Here is a 26477-nt window from a genome sequence, read left to right as displayed (position 1 = left end):
TGGGGAGAAAAAGGCTCGTGGCTGTGTCGGCCACATTAACAATTTCTGATTGTCTGGGCGAATTGCAAACCACGCCCCGTAAAACTCCGAAATGTTTTGTGAAGCCGCCATGTTATTTGCTCGCATTAGCATTATTAGCATTAGTCCAGCTCACCAACGGAGAGAGACTAACTTATGGCAACACAAAATAAAACATGGGAGCGGTGGAGATGAAGAGGTGTCATTGCTTCTGGCGATTTACTCGGAAGACACTAATCAGCAGCTTCTACTGAAGCCAGTCCCCAGTCTTTTCTGTGTTAGAGTTTTACTCCCTACAGGGTGTACTTTGAGGGTTTGTTACTTTGCAGACCATTTACATGCAGAAAAACCTACATAACACACAAGGGGACGGGTAATAACCCGAAAAGTATATGATGGGACCTTTAATGTTATTGCTTCCTACTAACTTAATACAGTTATTTGAAACTTGTTGACATATTACATTTAATTAAAGTCAACATTTCCTGCTGTGTGAGTAAAGATATAATTCCCGCAGTGTGACTCACCCAGCGTCTGTCCGGCCAGCACCCTCCCGTTCTCCCCCATCACGGCCCCCTGGGCGCGCCTCTCGCTGGCGTACTGGATGAAAGCGTAGCCCTTGTGCACGGAGCAGCCCAGCACCCGGCCGTACTTTGAAAAGATGGTCTCCACGTCCGACTTCTTCACCACTGCAGTGTTCAGGTTGCCGATGAACACCCGGGAGTTGATGGACTTTGGATCCGTCTTGTTGGTCACGTTGCTGGTCTGCACCTTCAGCGACATGGCCGACAGGTGGGCGGAGGAAGAGACTGACAAATGCATGGATCGTGGAGGTGGGATCTAAAGAGAATACAAGAGAACTGGTGTCAGAAGAAAATACAGATACTAGAGCACTTCTGCAAAATATTGGATATTTGAAACTCATAACTGTGTATAAACCAGCTGGGAAATCACAAGAGAAGAAGACCTGCAGTAGATCACTTTTCATACTGAGCAAACACACTGTTCATTCAGTATTCACTCACACTTCAAGACCTTAGATTCAAGTCATGCTTTTAAGAGAATGTGAAATCAAAGAAGAACACAGTCATAATGTGGCACGTCTTTGAAGTAGAATAACAGCTTTGGTTATTTTTTTCTGTGCTTTTCTAAGTTCTTCTGTGCTTTTCCACAACATTCACTATTTTCCGAGGGTCCAATATTTGAAAAGGCTTTACCTATCTACAGTCCCATTTTCTCTCAATATAGACGTACAGCTCACAAGCAATGAAAGATAGATTGCAACAGCACATGAATGCCCCACGAGACAACAAGTCTCACTGAGGGCATGACCTGAACATCAAACCTAGCACACTGGTAAAAGGAATATTTAAGTAAGTAAGTGACTACCGGAACTGAATGGACAGAGTTTTAAAAGCAGATACTGTATACAGTATAATACGTCTAATAACTGCAGTCTATCTTTATTTTTACTCGTACCTCTCAGTTTCCTCCAAATTGGAATATTTCACAATGTTGGCGTCATGTAGTACACAACTGTTGCCCCTTTGAATGTCTGACTAACCAACTCATTAGTATTTGAAGCACTTAATTTGAAAGGGATTCAATAGTCCCTTTGCATTCAAGCAAGATGTTAACAAAAAAACATCAACAACTTGCCTCTGTTTCGATGCGTTACAGCAGACAGAGATGCTTCATCACCTGAGACCAGCTCAATCGATCACATAGCAGGATTTGAAAACCAAATTTAATTTCCTCGCTGTGTGCCAACTTCCTCCATGCACATACTAAACACAAGCAGAGAAGGTACGATCGAGAAGAGAACAAGGGGAGGAGAAATAAAGAGAGCACTGTGAGGAATGAAAATAAGAATATTAGGGATTAGGAGACGTACATAGGGTAGTATTAGAGAAATTAGAGAAAAGTAAAGAGAGATATGAAATGAACGTGGCTCTTGTTGGTATATTCCTGTCACAGTTTGAGACGTTTTCACTGGGTGAATAATTGTTAGTCAACATTAAGCCAACATCTTTTCAACATTTTGACTTTGATCCCCTAAGATTAATCAATAGGGGAGAGTGGGGTAAATGAGCCAGTGGGTAAATTGACCCACTCCCTTTATCTAGGGAACTGTGCAAATTTGTTGTCATGTGACCATACATTCAGGAAGCACCCATCATTTCTATGTGGCTGTGATGGAGAGAAGCACATGGTAAAGTGGTAAATATGTTTTGTGCAAAATAAACCATGTTTGGCTTGTCAAAGTACATTCCAACATGTCAGGTATAATTGCTGTAATGTCAAATAAATGTATCCAGGTCTGAAAATATATATCATACACTAGCTAGTGGACTGCGAGCGCCGGAACCTCGCAGCAGCGGATAAACTGTGGCGCACTTACACCAATTGCGCCGCATAAGCTCATATAGGTGCGCCGCATTTGAGCTTCGGACGTGACGCCTCCTCCGCAATGGTGATGTCCCACGCAGTCTGCTTGATCTGTGTGTAGGGAGGGGCGGGCCTGTCTACCTACATTTTAAAAAGCTAAACAAATGTTTATTTATATAAATGCTGAGTATACCTTATGTTGGTGTACCTCGCATAACTGCATGAACCCATATGGCACAATACAACTCAGTAAATGTTTGGTCATTACGTAAATTTTATACCCTTTCTTTAGTAGAATTGTATAAATTGGAAGGCTAACTAGGTAATCAGCTCACCGGTGATTTGCAGCTGGCGCGGTTGACCGTGCATGCGTGGTGAACTGCGTGTTAGAAAAGATGAGATCTCAGACTGGCTTACCTGTACGTCAATCAATTGGCAAATGCCATAGTAAGGCTAATTTTTTTTCAATGCCATGCGGTAACCCTCGAACCTCCTGGTGGACACCGGTGGTCAGGGAAGCCGTCCGACTGAAGAAGGAGGCCTTCAGGGATTTGTTATCCCGGGGGACTCCCGAGGCAGTTGCAAGGTACCGACAGGCCCGAAGGGCAGCAGCCTCAGCCGTGGCCGAGGCAAAGCAGCAGATGTGGGAGAAGTTTGGAGAAGACATGGAAAAAGACTTTCGGGCGGCACCAAAGTTGTTCTGGAAAACTGTCCGACAGGTGGAAGCAGGGAACCATCCAAGCTGTGTACAGTAAGGATGGGACGTTGTTGACCTCAACTGATGGAGTGTTAGGGCGTTGGAAGGAGCACTTTGAGGAACTCCTGAACCCGACAACTCCGCCCTCTATGTTAGAGGCAGAGCTGGAGTATGACGGGGGATCGACACCAATCTCGCGGGGGGAGGTCACTGAGGTCGTCAAACAACTTCACAGTGGCAAAGCCCGGGGGTGGATGAGATCCGCCCAGAAATGCTGAAGGCTCTGGGTGTTGAGGGACTGTCATGGTTGACACGTCTCATCAACGTTGCGTGGAAGTCGGAAACATTACCAAAGGAGTGGAAGACCGGGATGGTGGTTCCCCTTTTTAACAATGGGGATCAGAGGGTGTGTGCCAATTACAGAGGCATCACACTACTCAGCCACCCCGGGAAAGTTTACTCTAAGGTACTCGAAAGGAGGGTCAGGCCGATTGTCGAACCTCAGATTGAGGAGGAACAATGCGGATTCCGTCCTGGTCGTGGAACGACGGATCAGCTTTTTACTCTCGCAAGGATCCTGGAGGGGGCCTGGGAGTACGCTTATCCAGTCTACATGTGTTTTGTAGACTTGGAGAAGGCGTATGACCGGGTTCCCAGGGAGTCACTGTGGGAGGTGTTGCGGGAGTATGGGGTGAGGGGGTCTCTACTCAGGGCCATCCAATCTCTGTAATCCCAAAGCGAGAGCTGTGTCCGGGTCCTCGGCAGTAAGTCGGACCCATTTCAGGTGAGGGTTGGCCTCCGCCAGGGCTGCGCTTTGTCACCAATCCTGTTTGTAATATACATGGATCGGATTTCGAGGCGTAGTCGTGGGGGAGGGGGTCTGCAGTTCGGTGGACTAAGGATTGCACCACTGCTTTTTGCAGATGATGTGGTTCTGATGGCTTCATCGGTCTGCGACCTTCAGCACTCACTGGATCGGTTCGCAACCGAGTGTGAAGCGGCTGGGATGAGGATCAGCACCTCCAAATCTGAGGCCATGGTTCTCAGCAGGAAACCGATGGACTGTCCACTCCAAGTAGGGAATGAGTCCTTACCCCAAGTGAAGGAGTTCAAGTATCTCGGGGTCTTGTTCTCGAGTGAGGGAACAATGGAGCGTGAGATGGGTCGGAGAATCGGAGCAGCGGGAGCGGTACTGCAGTCGCTTTACCGCACCGTTGTTACGAAAAGGGAGCTGAGCCAGAAGGCAAAGCTCTCTGTCTACCGCGCCATTTTCGTTCCTACCCTCACCTATGGTCATGAAGGATGGGTCATGACCGAAAGAACGAGATCGCGGATACAAGCGGCCGAGATGGGTTTTCTCCGCAGGGTGGCTGGTGTCTCCCTTAGGGATAAGGTGAGAAGTTCGGTCATCCGGAAGGGACTCGGAGTTGAACCGCTCCTCCTTCGCGACGAAAGGAGCCAGTTGAGGTGGTTCGGGCACCTAGTTAGGATGCCACCTGGGCGCCTCCCTAGGGAGGTGTTCCAGGCACGTCCAGCTGGGAAGAGACCAAGGGGTAGACCTAGGACCAGGTGGAGGGATTATATCTCTTCGCTGGCCTGGGAGCGCCTTGGGATCCCCCAGTCAGAGCTGGTTGATGTGTCCAGGGAAAAGAAAGTTTGGGGCTCTCTGCTGGAACTGCTACCTCCGCGACCCGACCACGGATAAGCGGGAGAAGATGGATGGATGGATGGATGCGATCTACCCACACTACGGTCGATCGCGATCAATGTATTGGGCACCCCTGTATGGAGCTATTTCAGGGTCATAAGTTTTGATCATTCAAAAAAAATACAATTTATTTGAAAGTCCAAGTTTTCATCCTTAACTTTGAAAAATACAATGTTGTATTCAAAACAAAAAAAAGTATTTGAAATAATTTTTCAGGTTGAATATTATTTTGATTCAGTTCAGCAATTTTTTTAAATAAAATATTTATTTTCATATTTCACTTTTATACATATTTTGATATCTGAATTTTTCCAGTTTCAGATTTTACGTTTTCAGATTCAAAACAATTTTTTTTCAGTTTCAAATCTTTTTTTTTTCAGGTTTCAATCTTTTATTCGCCTTCAGATCGTTTTTCACTTTCAGATTTTTTTTTTCGCTTTCAGATCTTTTTTTTCGCTTTCAGACTTTTGACCCTGATATTGCTTCGGGGGGCGGGGCTTACCAAAGAGTAGTTTGGCACCCTGAGTGACAGCCCTCCCTCTGTCATGATGCCTTCATGGATGTTAGGTAGCGCAATAAATACAACTACACACTTTCTATACACAATACTCCCGTGATTGGTGGTAAACAAAACTGATACCAGCATCAAAGTTCCGTTAAGCGAGCTGTTGAGCATCGTAGTTGGCAACAATCAAGGTATAAGAGCAATAAACTGTGCTAGAATCTGAAATCACATATCCGCAATCAAGCATTGTTCTTCTCCACTTCCACGTAGCTCCATGAACTTAGCATAGTATTGGCTTGGTTTTTGCGATCAGAATCAGAATACCTTTATTAGTCCCACAGGGGATACATTTACATCAGGGGTAGCCAACACGGTGCCCGCGGGCACTCAGTCGCCCGCAGGGGCAACGTGAGTCGCCCGCCGGGCATGTTCTAAAAATAGCTCGCCAAGCAAATCCAAAACAAAAAAGGAAATGTAATTAAAATAATCTACTCTATGCATAAACGAAACCTAAATCATAGCGAACTCTATCTACTTACTACAACTCTATATCTATCTAACACCCCTCCTCCCCCACCCCCACAATGCATATCGACCAATCACGTTCTTGCTTGATTTGCGGGACCAGCGTTGCATTCGGGAAGAAAAGCAATGTGGCACCTCCCCGCTGAATATCCTTCTGGCAGAATCTACACAACATATCAGCCCCATTGAACAGCCTATCATGCAGCCTATTCAACACATGAGGAGCAGAGTTGTACTCTGTGTGTGTTGTAACTTGCATATATATTTATTCCACTTGACGCACACACACGCATGGCGTAATCTCCACTGGGGACAGGGGGGACATGTCCCCCGCACTTTTCGAAATCCCGTTCGTGTCCTCCCACTTTACAAATATGTTTATTATTATTTTTAACGCAACCTGTCATCGCCAAGGAGGACCACACAGCCTCTGTGAGCGAGCGAGAAAGCTAGGGAGAGAAAGAGAGAGAGCGAGCGAGAGAGAGAGCTAGGGAGAGCACACTTTTATCTATTTAATATAGATAAAGTGAGAAGTCATTCCAGTGTGTAGCCTACTATAGGACAGTACAAAAAACTGTTTAAAAGGGGAGTGATTAGTAAAATATGCATAAATAAAAAGAAAGAATGCTAATTAGGTAACATAAGATAAGAATAAACCAGTTTAAATGATTTGTTATTGGTTGTGATAATATTCTAAAGATGATTGGAGTATTGAAAAGTATACAGCTCCCTTTCATATGAGTGTTGAGAGCTGTATCCATAAATTCATTTTGTACTCAAAGTGCAGCAGATTGGTGCATTTCACTTCAACATTTAAAAAAAAATCTTTTAGAGGAGGTGAGGATGTGAGGCCCCCCCTAGAGGATGTGAGGTCCACCCCCAAATAAAGCAGGTTAAAATTATTAAATTGCATACATTTTCTTTTAGTAAACACTGAAAACGGGTCCCACAGACCCAAACAGCACACAAAGGTTAAAGGTAAGCATATAATATATAAATATAAAATATATACACTGCAAAAAACAAAAAAAAGAGGAGTAAAATTAGCCCCCGAATTGCTTTATTTTTTGAAAGTAGCCCTCATCCTAAAAAAGGTTGGTGAGCCCTGATTTACATTGTTACAGAAGACAAGAGCCAAAGACAGCTTAATGTTACCTAAAGCATGCATACAAAAAGTATTAAAGATTAAAGTTACACATTTTATATACTACACACCCTGTGACAGTTCTGCGGATTTAGCAGCCAGGTATATATTGCACAGTTTTTAACGGCATATATATATTGCACATACTGCAAATATTGCACATAGTTGGTATTTATCAACAAGAGGTGTTATAGTCTGTGTTGTTTTGTGCGGGGCCGGCTGTGCTGGTTGTATAGTCTGACCGCTGAAGGAAGGAAGGACCTGCGGTATCTCTCCGTGAGACAGCGAGGGATGGCGTCAGGTCCAGCAGAACAACCTGTGGCTCGTTGCGGATACGTAATTTCACATTCTAACACAGTTTATTTGTACTTGATTGTTGCCAACTACGATGCTCAACAGGTCGCTTAACGGAACTTTGATGCTGGTCTCAGTTTTCTAACATCCACGAAGGCAACATGACAGAGGGAGGCCTGTCACTCAGGATGCCAAACTACTCTTTGCTAAGCCCCGCCCCCCCAAGCAATATTAGGGCCAAAAGTTTGAAAGCGAAAAAAAAAGATCTGAAAGCGAAAAAAAAAGATCTGAAAGTGAAAAACGATCTGAAGGTGAAAAGCAATGTGAAACTGAAAAAACAAGATTTGAAACTGAAAAAATAATTGTTTGGAATCTGAAAACGAAAAATTTGTGCTGAAAAAAATAAGGATTCAAATATCAAAATATTTATAAAAGTGAAATCAGAAAAATAAATATATTATTCAAAAAAATTGCTGAACTGAATCAAAAATAATATTCAACCTGAACAATTATTTGAAATAAAAAAAATTTATTTCGAATACATCATTGTATTTTTCAAAGTTCAGGATAAAAACTTGAACTTTCAAATAAATTGTATTTTTTTGAATTATCAAAACTTATGACCCTGAAATAGCTCCATACCCCTGGTGTAGCAGGTAGGGTGTGCAAGAGGTCACATGATCAGTAGGTCAGCTCAGGTTACCTTGTGTTGCTAAATACAGAATCTTGATTATTTTAGGTTGCGTTTGGTTCAATGATTTTAAGTTAAAATTGGCTCATCTTACCCCACTCTCCTCTATATGTATTTTATGTCAGGGATTGATTGATTGAAATACTATTTAGAGGCCTGAAGAGAAAAGTGAAAAAAAACGCATGAAAGAAACATAATATTAAACATTCTTGAAAACGTTTCTGTTGTTGAATAACTTCTTCACTTCAACACTTGAATGCATGTGTGTTTTGCTTCCGTGTGTGCTGGTAATATCCTTCTTCCGAAGTTAAGTTGCCAGTATGTAGTAGTACCTTAGTACGGAGTAGCTACATCAGTATGCAGTTTGTTAGGGAGGCAATTTCAAACACAAAATCTCAGGCTATGCTAACATTAATGCTAACAATCAGAGCCTTTGCCACATGGATGCACATATTGTGGGTAGAGACGAGCTACAGAACTAAGCATATATCTCCAAAGAAAATCAGGAAGAATAGGGTAATCTCTGTCAAGGGACACAACACCAAGATGAACCCTGAGCTTCTCTTTCAACAAAGTAACTTGGAAGCTCTAGTGGGATTATGCTGAATTGTCACTCAGAATATCTTTCATCACCGCTTAATTTCAGTTTGGCATTCAGATGTACACTAGGCATTAACTCAAAGTGTAGAGGTAAATTAGTTAGTGAGTCATCTGTTTTACTGTACAGTGGTGGGAGTGAAGTGTGACAGATGAGTCATTGTGGAGGAAACGGAACATCATGTGGGTCTTTTTAGTCTGTTGACAATGTCACGAAGCAGAGGGAATTAAAAAGAAGGGAAACAGAAATTAATTGAGACTGTTCAAAGAGAAACCAGTTTAAAATATATGGGCGTAAATATTAGTCACATAATGTTGTGTTTTTTCATCTTTTCTTCTCTCATTTGAGAATGGCCTTTTCCCATTTTTTGCAGTCATTGCCAATATATGGTCCTTCTGAGGTTGAAGACAGTCACGCCCCTCCTAGAACTTTAAAGTCCAGATCTTGACTTAATTCGCACAATTTTTTTTTTTACAACGTCTCGTGAGTAAGGTGCAGTACCGGAGTCCAACAGAGAGGCAGCAGCTGCGGGACAGTAGACTGCGTACTGCGAAACCTTCCCTGCCTTGAAGAAGAAGTGATTCTTCGTTGTGAAGAGTCTGCTTTGTGTACTCCGCACCACAGCAGTAGTATGGAGTCAGATTTGGGTCAATATTCTAGCGCGCAAAACAAGCTACTCACGAGCGGAAAATGTGCAAAATTACACGCGCATGAAATGAGCCTCGCGCGCAGATTAAACCCCCGCGAGCAGAGACAGCCCTCTTGCTCGCTCGCGGGAGTGTTAGCCTCACTCGCTCGCGGAGTCTGTCTGCGTGCGCATGAAAAGTTTCTGACACTTTGGGGCGGAGCCACTGGACTTTGATTGACAGCTGCCAGGAAACCTGGAGTTGCCAGGTTTGATAAATGCCTGAACTACCAAGAGCCGAGGAGTTACAGCAGCAATATCAGTTGGACGAGATTTAATGGTAAAGATGTCCATAAAAAAACATTATATTCGTAAAGTGTAAAGCTAATATATATATATATATATATATATATATATAAATTAATTTTATATAAAACAATATATTTTTGAGTGGGCTGTACAGATGTAGCATTTCATTTCAGACGCCTACCCGTGCGGGTCCGTGATCTGCACGGGGTGGGCCCCTGCTGAAAAGGAAAACCCCCCCGCAGGACTTGATACGCCCCCTTGATAAATAAATGTCATTTTAATGAAACCAGCTGCAATGGATCATGGATCCACCAGGGGGAGCCGTGAAAAGCTGCCACACTGGAACTCATGTGAAATAAACAGCTGATAGATCTACAGGTGTCTGATATAGCGGATATTTATTAAGATCCATATGTCACGGATAGGATCATATTCTGTGCTAAATAAGAGACATGTAATCATTTACAAAACATCACCATGTTTTTATTTAACAAAATAATGTTGTTTAATTCACGTAGGTGTAAATACAAAACCATCGCTATTTTTTTTCATCAGGAAATGCAGCCCGGCTCAAACAAACGATTTTCAATCATCATCCTCACGATCATTTAATGTATCATATGTTTGCGAATTGAAATGAATGCACTAATACATGTAGTTTAATCCACGTGAGTTTACAACAACAAAAATAATCGCTTTGTTTTTATATCACATCCGACCGGAGGAAAATGCAGCATGGCTCTCACGACCGATAATCCTAATCCCACGGGCAAACAATAATATGTACAGTGTTAATAGTTTACTATATTATTAGTGTCTAATATTACTGCTATAACAATCACACATTGAGTTGTTAAAATCAGACCGTTTTTTTTTTTTAAACAGTCTGAATGAAACGGCAGCTCTCAGGTGATCAGGTGTGTGTTTACCAGTGTTGGGACTAACGTGTTACAAACTAACGCACACAACTACCTTTTGCGGTAACTAATAACGTTACTAGTTAACTATTCCCATTCAGTAACGCCGTTATAGTTACTGTGATTTAAATGGGTGCGTTACTGCGTTACATTATGTGATCCAACTGAACCGAATCTCCCTGCGGATGTAATTTACAGGCGAATACAGCGATGTCCTCCCACAGTACCATGGAAAAGTGAAAGTGACCAGAGAGGAGTGATGATTGGTTAACGCGGGGTAACATTTCAGGGTATGCCAATCAGAGACAGAGTTGGGCGGGTCTTGCCTTATGGGGAAAATACACAGACACACAAACACTTGCTAATCTTAACACACACACATACACGGCAACGCCCACCACCAGCACAAACACACTATGGCAGATGCAAGTATCGGCGAGAGCAGCAGCGCATTTACAACTTGGAGATATAACCACTATTTTCAATTTGTGGGGATAAAGGACGCACAACATTCTACGGTCAAATGTAAACTGTGTGCAGGACAGAAAGCATTGTCCACAATAACAGCAATGCCGATCTCCTTAAGTCGCCAAAGACCCCACCGTCTGAACCACCGGCAGTGACCCAGATGGAGCAACACCATCACCAACACCGATTTTTTTAAATCGCCACATGTCACCCAGAGTCAACTAAACAGATTGATGGCTGAAAATAGTTTGTTTGTCTTCAGTGTCAGTCTGACAGTTTATTATTTATCTAATTGTTACTGCCAAAAGAGTGTAGTTCTTGTTTAATTGTTACACTGCCAAAATAGTGTAGTTGTTGTTAATGTGTACACTGTGGTGATTGACATTATTCACCCACGGATCTATGGGTTGGGGTATTGTTCTGCACGGACATTTTAGTGAACCGGACTTCCTGTTTCCGCCGGTCTTCGCTTCCCGGGCATGAAGTTGTTTACAATGGTTTTCAGATGCTAAATAAAAGTCTAGCTTGTACCTTTGATACCCCGCCTCCGACTCCCATCTCTCGGCACCACAACACTGCCAAAAGAGTGTAGTTGTTTTTATTTCATATTGCACTACTTAGAACTTGATTGTTGAGGCCACAATAAAGTTGCCTGCTTTATTGTTATTGCACAGATTACAGGTACTGAGACAACGAAATGCAGTTTAGCTTCTAACGGTGCAACAAGCAGTAAAGTGAAAAGTAATGTACACAATCTACAGAATAAAATATAGAATTAATTGAATGATGAATAAACAGTGAGGGGGTATGAATACACTAGATCAGGGGTCGGCAACCCCTGGCACGCGGCACCGTAACCAGTGGCACACTAGGAATAAGTGGAATAAGTGTGCAAAAATATTTAAATTGTATTTTCGGATCCTGAACGAGACCGCCGCCAGAGCGCGTCTCTCCGTTACCTGCAGAAGGAAGCCATGCACGTAACGCAGCCCCGCTCTCTTTAACTCCAGGTGACTTTCTGCCGCTTTCCTCTGTGGTGCAGTGCTGATCGTTTCACCACGGAGGAAAGCACTTCACTAATTGCAGTACCCATAAGGAGCTGTACAAATGCCGCAGTGTTTGCGTGGCTGTGTCTTTAGTTCAAAGCCCAGTGGCGATCTGCTCATCTCTCATCGAAATAATATGCTACAAAGGGGCGGACTGGCCAACTGTGTGTTGAACTTTCCTGTCATTTCCCAGACCGTAGTCGAGCAGGGCAGAAGCAACAAGCTTCAGGTTCAATAACCAACTTTAGCTTAAATGACTGGAGAGAGGCGAGCTCTTCTTGGGAGGCCGTTGTATTTATTTAGCTGTTCTTCTGTTTCACAAAATACATCACAGACCTCTGTTTTTCTGCTGCCTCGTTTCACTTCCAGAAACCTACACGTTCCCTCACTGTCGCTCTACCATCCACAAACACACATGCACAAGCCACAATCCCCTCTCTTTCTCTCTCTCTCTCTAAAAGGGACAGCGACCTCATCTCACTCTGCATGAACCTGATATCATAACATGTGTGCTGTGGAAAATCAAAGAACGGACGATCGCCCTTATTATTATGCCGTTTAAACCAATTGTTTAAATGTGTTTGTTAAATTCGGCATCATGTAAGTTGCGCTGACAGGTCCACACAGACACACTGCTTCCCCGCAGCGAGGCTGATAGTTGACGAGCGTCAAGCTCCTCAACCCCCCCCCCCCCCCCCCTGTTGATAATTCTCGATCGTTGGCACGCGTATAAACATTTTTTTTTTAAATGGCACTTCATATGAAAAAGGTTGCCGACCCTGCACTAGATATACACAGCAGCCTGTGAGCAGTATTAACAGTGTGTATGAATATGCTAAGATATATAAAGTATGAAAACGGTAAGCAGTGCAAGTATAGCATACATGCCAACCTTTCCAAATCCAAAAGAGGTAGGTTTGCGCGTGGCAAATGTGCACGCCCAAATTAGGTAATCAGAAGAAATGGAACCCCAGTAATCACATGTATAAACCATGTATTTAAAATATATTGCATCATTTTATGCATTTTTCAGAAAAAGTGGTAGTTTGGTAAACAGTGACATCAACGACATGTCTGGTCTGCAAAATGCCCGAAAAGTAAAAGAATGGGAGATAAATATCCCAAAGTCTCCACATTTTATTATATTTTTAACGTGTTTCTGGTCTTCTTTCAGTTGAGACAGTGTAGATGAAGGATGTGTCAGGATGTAGAACTCTTTTGTGAACATTGGATAAAGCCAGGTTCATATTCTGGTTTCATGTTGTTGACATATTAGAGTCAAAGGTTTGCACAGAGCGAAATATCTTTGTGTTGCGCCATAAATCAGAAAATACTGCATTAAAAAAGTCATTTCCTGCATTTTTATACTGATAAAGTGTGATATAAATAATGTACAGGCTTTCAGATTGCTGTAGTTCACTAAACACATTAACGACATGTTTGGTGTTGAAAATGTCAGAAAAAGTGAAAGAATGGGAGATAAATATCCCCAAATCTCGAAATTGCATTATATTTTGTGTGTGTTTGTGGTCCTCTTTCAGTTGAGACACTGTAGGATGCTTCCGGAAAAGACCAAACACTGGATGTCTTTCAGTCGCCAACATGTGTTTTCGAGACACTGATATTAACGGGGAAATCCTGCAGGACTCAAATGCCTCGTCGGGGGTAACGCTGCCTTTCCCGCAGCGTTACCCCCGGTCTGCACGTTGTTTCTCTTTCAGAAACACAGAGGACTACTGTTTGTATGATGCGATCACGCTGCAAACGGTGTCTACTAAAAGTCGAGTCCAGTGTCTATGGAGTGTCATTTTTATTTGTTATAGTTTGGGAAGATTGAAAATCGGTAGGGAAAGCCAGCTAAGTCGGTAGGCAGTAGAAACATGTCAAAAGCGGTAGACTACCGCCCAAATCGGTAGGGTTGGCAGGTATGTAGTATAGTAGGCCTATAAAATATATGGATATTAATTTCATGATAAACATTGTGGAACAATTATGAAAAATGTGAATGGAAGTGGCGACGAAAAACTGACACAAAACAACAACAAACTTTTGCCGAGCCAATTGAGAGTTTCATCAGCAGCGGGTACAAACCACCAATGAGCGCTCAGCTCGAGATACCAGCGAGTCGAGAGAGTGAATTATATCTGCATTTTCTCTTTTGAGAAGCCCCCACCCCCCATGTTGCAAACTCTTTGTTTAAAGCTAATTGGCCATCGGAATGTGTGGAGTAAGTCTCCCAAGGGGGATGCTCACATTCCACAGCTCCCCCCCTCCTGTGATCTCCCAACCCCCAGTCTGTAGGTTTGTGTTCGCTGCAGCATGTCTGTTAGGCCCCGCCCCCCGCACACAGAGAGACACAGGGAGATCGCTCTTCTGGAGTGAAGAGAGCGGAAATAATGATATTGCAAGTTAGAAATGTAAGATGCATTTTGACAGACAAGATGGCCAGTCCGCAACTGCACCCAGCCCAGCCCACGTAAACTGTCAATGGGGGGAGCCTCGCTGCTGGGGGAACGGTGGACCTAGTGTCCCGACCGGAGTGGGAATAATAATAATAATAATAATAATCCATGCATTTTATCCATTAATTTCCCCAACAGCAAAAAGCATCGGTTTGTTTTCTGATCAGGAAATGCAGACCGGCTCAAACAAACGATTTTTAAATCATCTTCCTCACGATCATTTAATGTATCATATGTTCGCCGAATTGACATGAAAGCACTAATAAATGTAGTTTCATCCACTTGAGTTTACAACTACAAAAATAATCGATTTGTTTTTATATCACATCCTACGGGAGGAAATTCAGCAGCTCTCACTACCGATTTGTAATCCTAATTTAATCATCATCTTCACCACGATCATTTATGTTTATGTTCCCCGAATTGACAAATATGAATATACTGTAGTCAACTTCATTAAAACGTTATTAACGTGCCTAAACTCAGTAATTCAGAATTTCTACGCATGACAACAAACTTTGTCCGTGTTTGCTTCTCTCGCCGCACAGTGAAGCGTTCCCGCATTGACGTCACTTCCGGCTTCCCCCAAAACTTCAAAATGAGTCGAAGGAATTTCCCCGCAATGTTCGAAATTATTGATATTTATCGGAACGGTATCGCACCTTCTTTTTTAAACTGACGGTTCGAGATGACTAGTAGCCCAATATTTCATTGCACAACAGTTGTTGGGATGCTGTCACAGGCTCTTTAAACTGTCGCACTTTCGGTTGTTTCTATCGCGCATTGCCGGTATGAAAGGGTCTGTGCCGGAAATATCAAACATTTAATAAAAGTGAAAAACAATGAACAAGACTTAACGTATTAATAATAATTAATTATATTTATTCCGTTTGGATGTAGGATTTTTGACTTTTTTTTTAGAGCAGCAGTGATCTTCCCTGCAGCAGAGAGCTAAGCGCTGTCAGACCGGACCTAACCCTGAAAAGTATTATCATCTGAAATGAATCATTATCTTATTCATATAAGTATTTTTACAACTTGTATTTAGAAATACTCTGTTGTAATTATTGATGCATAAATGTGTTCATCCATTCAATGTGGCATGTGCTATAATGGGGTTAATGTATGATATTACTTAATAATACAATACATTATAATATATGATATGATAATTATATTTTAGTTTTATTCATTTCTTATTTCATAGTTTGTCATTATTATTATTTTTATCGCTCATCTTATTTTTGATTTTATTAATCTGTGTGAATCTGTGCTATCCTGTTTTTCACTCTTACCCTGTTGCTGTTTGAACTACTGAATTTCCCCACGGGGATTAATAAAGGTCCGTCTATCTTATCTTAATGTACTTCAATCTACTGTACTGTGTAAAAACACCCCAACAATATTACAAAAAATATACTGCATAAAGAAAACTATATACTTTATTTGATCTAAAATATTGATGTTTTTTCATTATAGTAGCCTGTGAAAACCATAACAAATAAGTGATTAAATGCTACAGTATTCAGCAAACACAACTGCAGAGCTGCAAACATTGCAAACAGACTAGGTTCTACAACACCCAGTTGTCTTTGTGTATTTGTGAATGAAGCGCCATCTCATGGTTAAATCCTGTAATTGAACAAATGGGGAAATTTGGCAACGCCCTCTAGCAATTTGGCAACACCCCCAGCCACTGGGATCCGCTGGGCTTTTGACTGGGACACACCCATGTGAGTCCTATCTGGAGTGCTACATCTGTATCTGTCGAAAACTGCTAGCTACTGTCTGCTGTACGCACCTCTTACGAAATGAACTATAAATTAACTATAGTATTACTATAGTATACTGTAAGAGTTGTATAGTGTCCTATAGTAAGTTTGTAGTGTTCTGTAATATTTTTCACCTGCTATCGTATTGCTATAGTAGCCCTATAATATTTCAATAGTAATACTATTTATCTAGATCTTTGTAGTATTCCTATATTATTTTAAATAGTATAACTATAGTATAATATATATAGTGTTTCATAATTGCTTTTTAAACACACTATAGAGAACACTCCTAGTAATATCATGATATTGTCATAGTGAATGCATATTATTACTTTTGTGTTTGTAAAAGTACTACTATAGGTTTTTTTTGGGTGTTTCCGTATTAAGACTATATTATTTTAAATAATACTACCATAGTATAATATATAGTGTTTCTGTAGTTGTTTTTTGAACACACTATTGAACACTCCGATAGTAATAGTATGATATTGTCATAATAAATGCATATTATTACTATAGTGTTTGTAAAAGCATTACACTCCTAGAATTAATGTGTCATTTTTTGTATATCAGATTAATTGATAGTTCAGGCATTTATCAAACCTGGCAACTCTGGGCTTCCTGGCAGCTGTCAATGAAAGTCCAGTGGCTCCGCCCCAAAGTGTGAGAAACTTTTCGCACGCGCGCAGACAGACTCCGCGAGCGAGTGAGGCTGACACTCCCGCGAGTGGGCAAGAGGGCTGTCTATGCGCGCGAGGGTTATTTCATGCGCGTGTAAAGGCACATTTTCCACTCGTGAGTAGCTTATTTTGCGCGCTAGAATATTGACCCAAATCTGACTCCAAAGTAGCCCTGCTGCGACAGAGTCCAACAGAGAGGCAGGAGCTGCGGGACAGTAGCCTAGAAGCAGGGTTGGGTTGTAACGGAATATGGCGTTATGTAATCAGAATAAAAAAATCAAGTCGGCTAACTGTATTCAGCTGGCGTTACATTTGAAAAACGAGTAATCTGATTACAGTTACTTTCGTAAACCTGAAGTGAATACATTTTGGAATACTTATTGGAATTATTGGTGGAAAAGATTCCTCACAAAAGGCAATATTCATTACCGGCAGAACTGTGTGCACACTGCACAGCGCTGCAGCATGTCTGTGAGCGAGAGAGAGATGCAGCGTGTCTGTGAGGCCCCGCACGCAGATGAGAGAGAGATCTCTTTTAAAATATATAGAAAGTTAGAAACGGAGATGGTTAGATAAAATGTGTAAGATAACGTTTATGTAGCATTTATTTATTGTCGAAATGATGACATTTCATAACGGGATGAAATCAAAGTGAATGGCCTGCTGCTGCTGAATGCATGGGGCAATGTGACTGGAAACATTTTTAAAGGTTACATCGTTATAGATAATAAATAATAATGATAATTCATTCTATTTAGGGGCGCCTTTCAAAGCACCCAAGGACACCTTACAATTCATAACATATTCCAAGGAAAGGTTTTAAGACAGTACAAAGAATGGAGTCCGGGTGATGTTTTTTATGTGGGGTGCAGATGAGAGGGAGCTGTCCAGAATGACACCAAGATGTTGTGTTTGAGTTCTTGATAAGCCATTAAAACAGTAAAATACGTGTCTCCAGTTCACCAAAACATACCCATCTGCTATGGAAAAAGAAAGTATTCCAAAAGTATTCTAAAAGTAATCTGAATAATTTTTTAAGACAAGTAACTGTAACTGTATTCTGATTACTTTCAGAGCATGTATTCAGTACTCAGTAACTGATTATATTTACAAAGTAACCCTCCCAACCCTGCCTAGAAGCGATCCTTCGTTAGCGTGAAGAGTCTGCTAAGCTTTATGCGGTCCGCAGTACCTGAGCGTGCTCCACTAGCATTGTGGACTATATAAAAATCGCTGGCCCGCGATAATGTCTATTGGATACATTTTGACCCTTGGACAAATGTAGTTGGTGTTCCCTGGTCTATACAGGTGAACTCTGCCACTGCCCTGTTGAGCCTTGTAGCATCTTTGGACTCCTTTGGGTACTTAATATGGTGCTCAAAAAGAGCTTGGAGGGTAGGTTGATTCTGAGTGGGCGTAGTGACTCTCTCTGAGCCAGTGGCACTTGCAGCAGACTTCTGTAGTTGAAATAAATGGGTTAGAAAAATGATGGTTAGTTTGTGAGATACCATCATCAGTAGTGTTCAGGGCAGGCTAATCCTGGGTTTGAGCCTCATCGTTCTGGAGTACCAGACTCACAGTTAATGTCATTTATGTTTATTATTGTAGTTTATCTGTTAAGTGTTTTCTTACAACATGGTCTCTTCTTTATACTTGAGTTTATGTGATTTCTTTGATAGTTAACTATATATTGTATTAACATGTAATGTGTAAATGTAGATTTGAAGGCATGGGCTTGAGCATGATGTAATTATGTTATATATCACATTCGCTAACCTGTCTGTCTTTAAATTCTTTAAACAGCTCTGGATGCCGGTCGGCGAGGTGCTTAGCCAAGTTTGATGTGTTGGCTACCTTGGTTTGCAGGGATCTAAAACATGTCTGACAGACAGGCGTCGTGCTGTCCATAGGCTTGGCCTCACTGTCAGAGATATAGCTAAAATACTTCCAAATTTCGCTTCTGGCGTCACAGCGGCAGTTGCACTCCCACTTGCAGCCATGCTTCTCGTTTAGTTTTCTCACATGCTCTGGCAGCTAGCGCGTGCATGAGACAGGGGAGGCACTTACAGCGTGCTTGATAGGGGAGGGACTGCAGGCACGCCTGCAGTGCAGGCACGCCTGCAGTGCAGGGAGTGGAAGCAGAGCGCTGAACACACACGGCTCTTATTAAATCGGCGCTTTCTCACCGGAGTACTTTTCCCTGTCATCCTTAAAGTACCGATACTAATGAAACGGAGGAATCTGAAAAAAATTAACGGTAGCGTATCGCGGTACCTTTCAAGTATCGGTACACCGTGCAACACTAATTTGAAGCATGTGGGGACTTTTGCTTATGCCAAGGACAAGTTGAAGATGTCAGTCAGGACCCTGGTCAGCTGCTCAGCACAAGAGCTGAGTACACATCCGGGGATGCCATTGGGGCCAGCGGCCTTACGTGTGTTTGTCCTACTCAGTTCAGCACGCACATCTGTGGGGGAGAGTGTGAGGGGCAGATGGTCTGCAGGGAGAGTGGCCCTAGTGGCTACCTCGTGATTGACCCTGTCAAAACAAGCATATAAATAATGAAGCTCATCTGGAAGAGAGGGGTCAGTGGACGGGGGGGAGGCCCGGGTGGGTTTGAAGTCTGTAACCCCTGCCACATGGGTCGGGGGTCAGAGGTGTTAAAGTGCTCCTCAATCTTTAGCTTGTGGCAGTGCTTCGCACTTTTGATGCCCCGTTTCAGCTCAGCCCTGGCTAGACGGTAGTCCTGCGCGTCTCCTGACCTGAAGGCGGTGTCACGTGCCTTCAGCAGTTGGCGGACCTGCCCATCCATCCATGGCTTCTGATTAGGGAATATTTTTGATCTGTTGGGTGGTGGTGGCATCACTGATGTAGGTGTTGATGCAATCCAAAACAGAAGAGGTGTATGTGTCAATGTCTATTTGGGAATCCATAGTGGCAGTTACAGCTAAGTTTTTCCAGTTGGTGATTTGAAGCTGATGCTCTAAATTGGACTCTGCTCCCTCAGGCCAGACTCTCACTGTTTTGACCGAGGGCTTGACTCGTCTGATAAGGGGGTGGTATTTGGGTCGAAGGAACAGTGAGATATAGTCTGACAGACCCAGGTGGGGGAGAGGGAGGGCCTTATATGCATCTTTGATATTCGTATATACAGTTGCAAGAAAAAGTGTGAACCCTTTGGAACTACCTGGATTTCTGGATAAATTGGTCATAAAATACGTTCTGATCTTCATTTAAGTCACAACAATAGACAAACACAGTCTGCTTAAGCTAAAACCACACAAACAATTATATGTTTTTATGTTTGTATTGAACACACCATGTAAACATTCACAGTGCAGGGTGGAAAAAGTATGTGAACCCTTGGATTTAATAACTGGTTGACCCTCCTTTGGCAGCAATAACCTCAACCAAACGTTTCCTACAGATGTAGCGATTCATTTCAGACAGTTTGAAACGCGAGGGCCGTGATTGGTACGTGATCTGCCCTCGCTCAAGGGAAAACCTCCAGCTTGACTTGAGACCGCCCCCGTGATAGATAAATGTAATTATAATGAAGCCAGCTGCAATGGATCATTGATCCACCAGGGGGTGCAGTGGGGTTCCACACTGGAGCTCATGTGAAATAAAGTCAGATACAGTACGCTGGATGTACAGCGGAACTTTGTTAAGATCCATATGTCACGGATATCATACTCTGTGCTAAATAAGAGACATGTAATCATTTACAAAACATCACCATGTTGTTATTTAACAAAATAATGTTGTTTAGTCGAAAAAAACGAACGGGAGGAAATGCAGCCCGGCTCTCGATTTTTAATCCTAATTTAATCATCATCTTTACCATGATCATTTATGTTTATGTTCACCGAATTGACATGAAATCACTGACACATATGAATATACTGTATTCAACTTCATTAAAACGTTATTAACGTGCCTACACTCAGTAATTCACCAAAAATATTTATATTTTAATGGAGCCATCGTCGGCAGATCAGGATCCCAACGCGCAGCGGAAGGATCTTGGTCTGCATGACGGGTGTTATTTTCCCCATAAGGAACAAGTCGCTGCAAATTATCCCGCTTATTACATGGCCACATTCTCAACAAAGTAACGACATGACTCCCAATATTAATTGAAATGCTTTTATGGATTTAGAAAATGTTTTTATTGATTTAAAAAATAGTTGTATGTATTGATTTAAATTGACATGCATCCGCTAAGAAAAATAGTCCGTTGTTACCGTTTTTTAAACAGTCTGAATGAAACGGCAGCTCTCAGCTGTGTATTTACACAACTAATGGCCCATCAACCAAAGCTCTCCCCCCCCCTCCCCCCCTGATCTTTCTTCTCCAGCAGCTAAATTAACTGTAGGTTACTGTATGTTATGTAATTCAGGCATATAGTTCATCCTTCTCTAAAAGCCTTCAACAATGACAATATTCATAGTAGTTTAATAAATCCTTCCAACACACATTGTATAAAATAGCCTACTGTAAGTTAAGAAATCATTCCAATATGTACATCTTCGGATGTAACAACAATAACATTATAAATAGTAACATAGCTGAACATGGTATTGCACATTTAGCTTTGAGTGCTACTGACCTGAGATGTTTTTATTACAGGTGACTGAGGCTTTGAGATGTAAACTCATCTGTATGAAAAAGGTGACAAGGATCCGAGCCCCCGGATCCCCCACCCCACGGAATATCGACTTTAAAATGAGGAATAACAGAGGATTTCAGCATTCAGAACAACTAAAGCAGCAGTGTTAATAATAACAGAAACGAGTCACATCTAAAGAAATATATAAAAGCATTTATTTTAATTGTGTAGCAGTCAGTTTATAATTTTGGCAGCACTGTTGAGCATTTTGAAAATGTATTTTCATGCCTCTGTGCAAGGCTTAAGTCTTTCTATCTTTATAGCCACATGGTGTAAAGTAACTAAGTTCATAAACTCAACAAGTACTATACTTGGGCACAATTTTGAGATACTTGTACTTTATTTAAGTACTTCAATGTTTTGCTACTTTGTTCTTCTACTCCACTACAGTTCAGAGGTACATGGTGTACTTCTACTCCACTCCATGTATTTAATACCTTTAGTTACTTTACAGATGTGGATGAATGATGTGAAATATAATCAAGTGTTAAATCAGACTTTAGTTCCACCTGGAGCAAATCCACAAGCTACCCTGCAGTATACAAAGTCATTCAAACTAGCTGCACCTTTACCAGCTTTGAGAACACTTTCATGATCAATCATTATAAAACATATCATATATATTATTCTGAAATGGACCAATGACTACTTTTACTGTCGCTACTTTCACTATATTTTGATGAGAATACTTTTCTACTTTCACTTGAGGAACATTTTGAATGCAGGACTTTTACTGTAACAGAGTATTCCTACACTCTGGGACTATTACTTTTACTCAAGTACAAGATCTGAGTACTTCTTCTTTTACTCAAGTACAAGACCTGAGTACTTCTACTTTTACTCAAGTACAAGACCTGAGTACTTCTACTTTTACTCTACAAGATCTGTGTGCTTCTACTTTTACTCAAGTACAAGACCTGAGTGCTTCTACTTTTACTCAAGTACAAGATCTGAGTACTTCTACTTTTATTCTAGTACAAGATCTGAGTGCTTCTACTTTTACTCAAGTACAATATATATATATACTTATACCACTTCTGTTTATAGCCTATGAAAAAAACAATTAGAAATAGAAGGCTAAAGCTAACGTTAGCAGATAGTGACAATATATGCTAGCTAGCTAGCTCTACGATTCCTTAAATAATATTGCCACAGAAAAACTTTTCAGTTCACATCATGCTCTGCCGCTCCGACAGGGAGCTCTGCCCTGAACACCTGAACGGCCCGTTCTAACAGCTGTTCACCAGCGGTCCAGTCTGTGCCACAGTGACTCCATATGCGCAGTTAATATTAACGAACGCACCCGTAGGTAATGTAACTGCTGAAGCTAGACCATCATCTCGGAGCAGCAGAGCCGTATTATACATCCATGAGCAGAGCCGACAGGCAGGAAGACCCGAGCACACAGCTCGCACTTCATTATAATATATAAAAAAAGAACACCATGCGTGTCATGATGGCACATAACAGCTCACGGCCGCAGATTACTCCGGGTCCCAGACCCCCCCATACCCCAAAAATATTTTTACATGAAATGACATGAAATCACTGACAAATATACAGGACTGTCTCAGAAAATTAGAATATTGTGATAAAGTTCTTTATTTTCTGTAATGCAATTAAAAAAACAAAAATGTCATACATTCTGGATTCATTACAAATCAACTGAAATATTGCAAGCCTTTTATTATTTTAATATTGCTGATTATGGCATACAGCTTAAGAAAACTCAAATATCCTATCTCTAAATATTAGAATATCATGAAAAAGTATACTAGTAGGGTGTTCAACGAATCACTTGAATCGTCTAATTAACTTGAAACACCTGCAAGGGTTTCCTGAGCCTTGAAAAACACTCAGCTTGGTTCAGTAAACTAAATCACAAGTATGGGGAAGACTGCTGATCTGACTGCTGTCCAGAGGACCGTCATTGACACCCTCCATCAGGAGGGTAAGACACAAAAAGAAATTTCTCAAAGAGCAAGCTGTTCACAGAGTGCAGTTTCAAAGCACATCCACAAAAAGTCTGTTGGAAGGGGGAAATGTGGCAGGAAACGCTGCACAACCAAGAGAGATGACCGCAGCCTTAACAGCATTGTGAAGAAGAGTCGCTTCCAGAATTTGGGGGAGCTTCAAAGACAGTGGACTGAAGCTGGAGTCCAGGTATCAAAAGTCACTGTTCACAGACGTGTCCGGGAAATGGGCTACAATAGCCGTATTCCCATGGTCAAGCCACTTCTGAACTCAAGACAACGGAAGAGGCGTCTGACTTGGGCTAAGGAAAAGAAGCACTGGACAGTTGCACAGTGGTTCACAGTCCTCTTTTCAGACGAAAGCAAGTTTTGTATTTCATTTGGAAGTCAAGGCGCCAGAGTCTGGAGAAAGGCTGGAGAGGAGCAAAATCCAAGTTGCTTGAAATCCAGTGTGAAGTTCCCACAGTCAGCGATGGTTTGGGGAGCCATGTCAGCTGCTGGTGTTGGTCCACTGTGTTTCATCAAGCCCAGAGTAAATGCAGCTGTGTACCAAGAGATTTTAGAGCACTACATGCTTCCGTCTGCTGAAAAGCTCTATGGAGATGAGGAATTCATTTTCCAGCATGATCTGGCACCTGCCCACAGTGCCAAAACCACCAGTAACTGGTGTACTGACCATGGCATTACTGTCCTCGATTGGCCTGCAAATTCCCCTGACCTGAACCCCATAGAGAATATGTGGGGTATTGTGAAGAAGAAGCTGAAAGACACCAGACCCAACAATGCTAATGAGCTAAAGGCCGCTATTGAAGCATCCTGGGCATCCATAACACCTCAGCAATGCCACAGGCTGATTGCCTCCATGCCACGCCGCATTGATGCAGTAATCCGTGCAAAAGGATTCCCAACCAAGTACTGAGTGCATTAATGGACATTTTCAAATGTTTGATTGTGTTTTGCTGTTATAAATCTTTTTTTTTTACTTGGTCTGAGGAACTATTCTAATTTTTTGAGATAGGATTTTTGAGTTTTCTTAAGCTGTATGCCATAATCAGCAATATTAAAATAATAAAAGGCTTGCAATATTTCAGTTGATTTGTAATGAATCCAGAATGTATGACATTTTTGTTTTTTTAATTGCATTACAGAAAATAAAGAACTTTATCACAATATTCTAATTTTCTGAGACAGTCCTGTATACTGTATTCAACTTCATTAAAACGTTATTAACGTGCCTAAACTCAGTAATTCACTACAAATATTTATATTTTAATGGAGCCTCGTCGGCAGATCAGGATCCCAAAGCGTAGCGGAGGGATCCTGCCAGAAATAGTCTTCAAATCAGATCTGTTTTTTAAATGAAATCTGATGGCAGGCAGTTAGCTCTGATCACCTATGGTAAATGTGCCACACCTAATCGCTGGCCATTCAGCCACAGAGCTCCCTCTATACAAATCAAAGTGTAGACGGTGTTAAAGCACCTATTGTTTTTAAATAATGGTCGGAATGTCACCTGTGAGCCTTCTGAATTACCGTGGGACAGCACATTCTAAACTAAAATGTTCAATCAATAAAGTAACATCTTATGTTATCTTAATAATATCTTCATATTAATAATAATAATAAATCATACAGTATGGGTCCGAAAGGGAGCAGGAGGAAGCAAACACAAAAATATACAAAAAATATACTGCATATTAAAGCAAACGATTGTAAAGGTAAAAGTATGAGCATAACAAATAAAGAAGTGTAATGTAAACATTTACATTATTATTATGATTATTTAATATATAAAGACTATATATTATTGAATTACAAGATTAGATATACTTTAGTATAGTATCTAAAATATTGATGTGTTCAAATGCTCTTCAAAACACAACTGAAAGTCCATGAAACTTGTCTTTCTGTATTTGTGAATGAAGCGCCATCTCCTGGTTAAAACCTGAAATTGAAAATCTGGCAACGCCCTCTTGGAAAATAGTGGGAGGGCTTAACATTCCTCTATACTGGTCTTAGGCAGGTCGTAGGCAGGTCGTAGGCAGGAAGCTGTAAGCTGGAGTCTGAAATGAAGTGCTACATCTGTATAGTTGCATATCAGACCTGTACAACGGTCAGGAGGAATTTTGGACCATTCCTCTTTACAAAACTGTTTCAGTTCAGCAATATTCTTGGGATGTCTCATGTGAATTGCTCTCTTGAGGTCATGCCACAGCATCTCAATTGGGTTGAGGTCAGGACTCTGACTGGGCCACTCCAGAAGGCGTATTTTCTTCTGTTGAAGCCATTCTGTTGTTAATTTACTTCTGTGCTTTGGGTCGTTGTCCTGTTGCATAACTCATCTTCTGTTGAGCTTCAATTGGTGGACATATGGCATTAAGTTCTCCAGCAAAATGTCTTGATAAACTTGAGAATTCATTTTTCCGTCGATGGTGGAAATCTGTCCAGGCCCTGAGGCAGCATAGCAGCCCCAAACCATGATGCTCCCTCCACCATACTTCACAGTTCGGATGAGGTTTTGATGTTGGTGTGCTGTGCCTTTTTTTCTCCACACATAGCGTTGTGTGTTCCTTCCAAACAACTCAACTTTGGTTTCAAACGTGCAGCAATGTTTTTTCTGGACAGCAGTGGCTTCCTCCATTTTATGACCAATTTATGCAGAAATCCAGGTAATTCCAAAGGGTTCACATACTTTTTCTTGCAACTGTACATGATCCAGGGTCATGGGCGCGGGAAGGGGGGTGCTGAGGGTGCTGCAGCACCCCCTAGCGGCAGGCAGGGGGTGCGGAGCTCCCCTGTCTGAATTATTATTTGACGGTTATTGCTGCTCCCGCTGTGCATAATCTGTGTAATATGTAGCCAATAAATTCCACATTGTTGGTAAAATAATATTTTGGCCTGCCCCGAATGTTTTTTCTGTAGCTCCGGACAATTCTACCTCAATAATATAATACATTAACCGTGCTTTACGTGAACCTCATC

The 26477-nt window shown here is 41.7% G+C and overlaps 1 protein-coding gene across 1 annotated transcript in view; it reads right to left on the bottom strand.

The window, feature by feature from the left end:
• Nucleotides 1-26477, bottom strand: part of raly (RALY heterogeneous nuclear ribonucleoprotein) — a 559745-nt gene that overhangs the window by 269420 nt on the left and 263848 nt on the right. The window contains exon 2 of the mRNA XM_079680060.1: nt 546-858. Coding sequence (XP_079536186.1) covers nt 546-840 — 295 coding nt within the window. The 5' untranslated portion in view covers nt 841-858. The remainder of the gene's footprint in view (nt 1-545; nt 859-26477) is intronic.

The sequence above is a fragment of the Notothenia rossii genome (assembly GCF_949606895.1).
Source record: "Notothenia rossii genome assembly, chromosome: 5".
In the NCBI taxonomy this organism is placed as follows: domain Eukaryota; kingdom Metazoa; phylum Chordata; class Actinopteri; order Perciformes; family Nototheniidae; genus Notothenia; species Notothenia rossii.
Note: the sequence above shows the minus strand (reverse complement) of the source record. Positions and strands in the feature narration are given on the sequence as shown.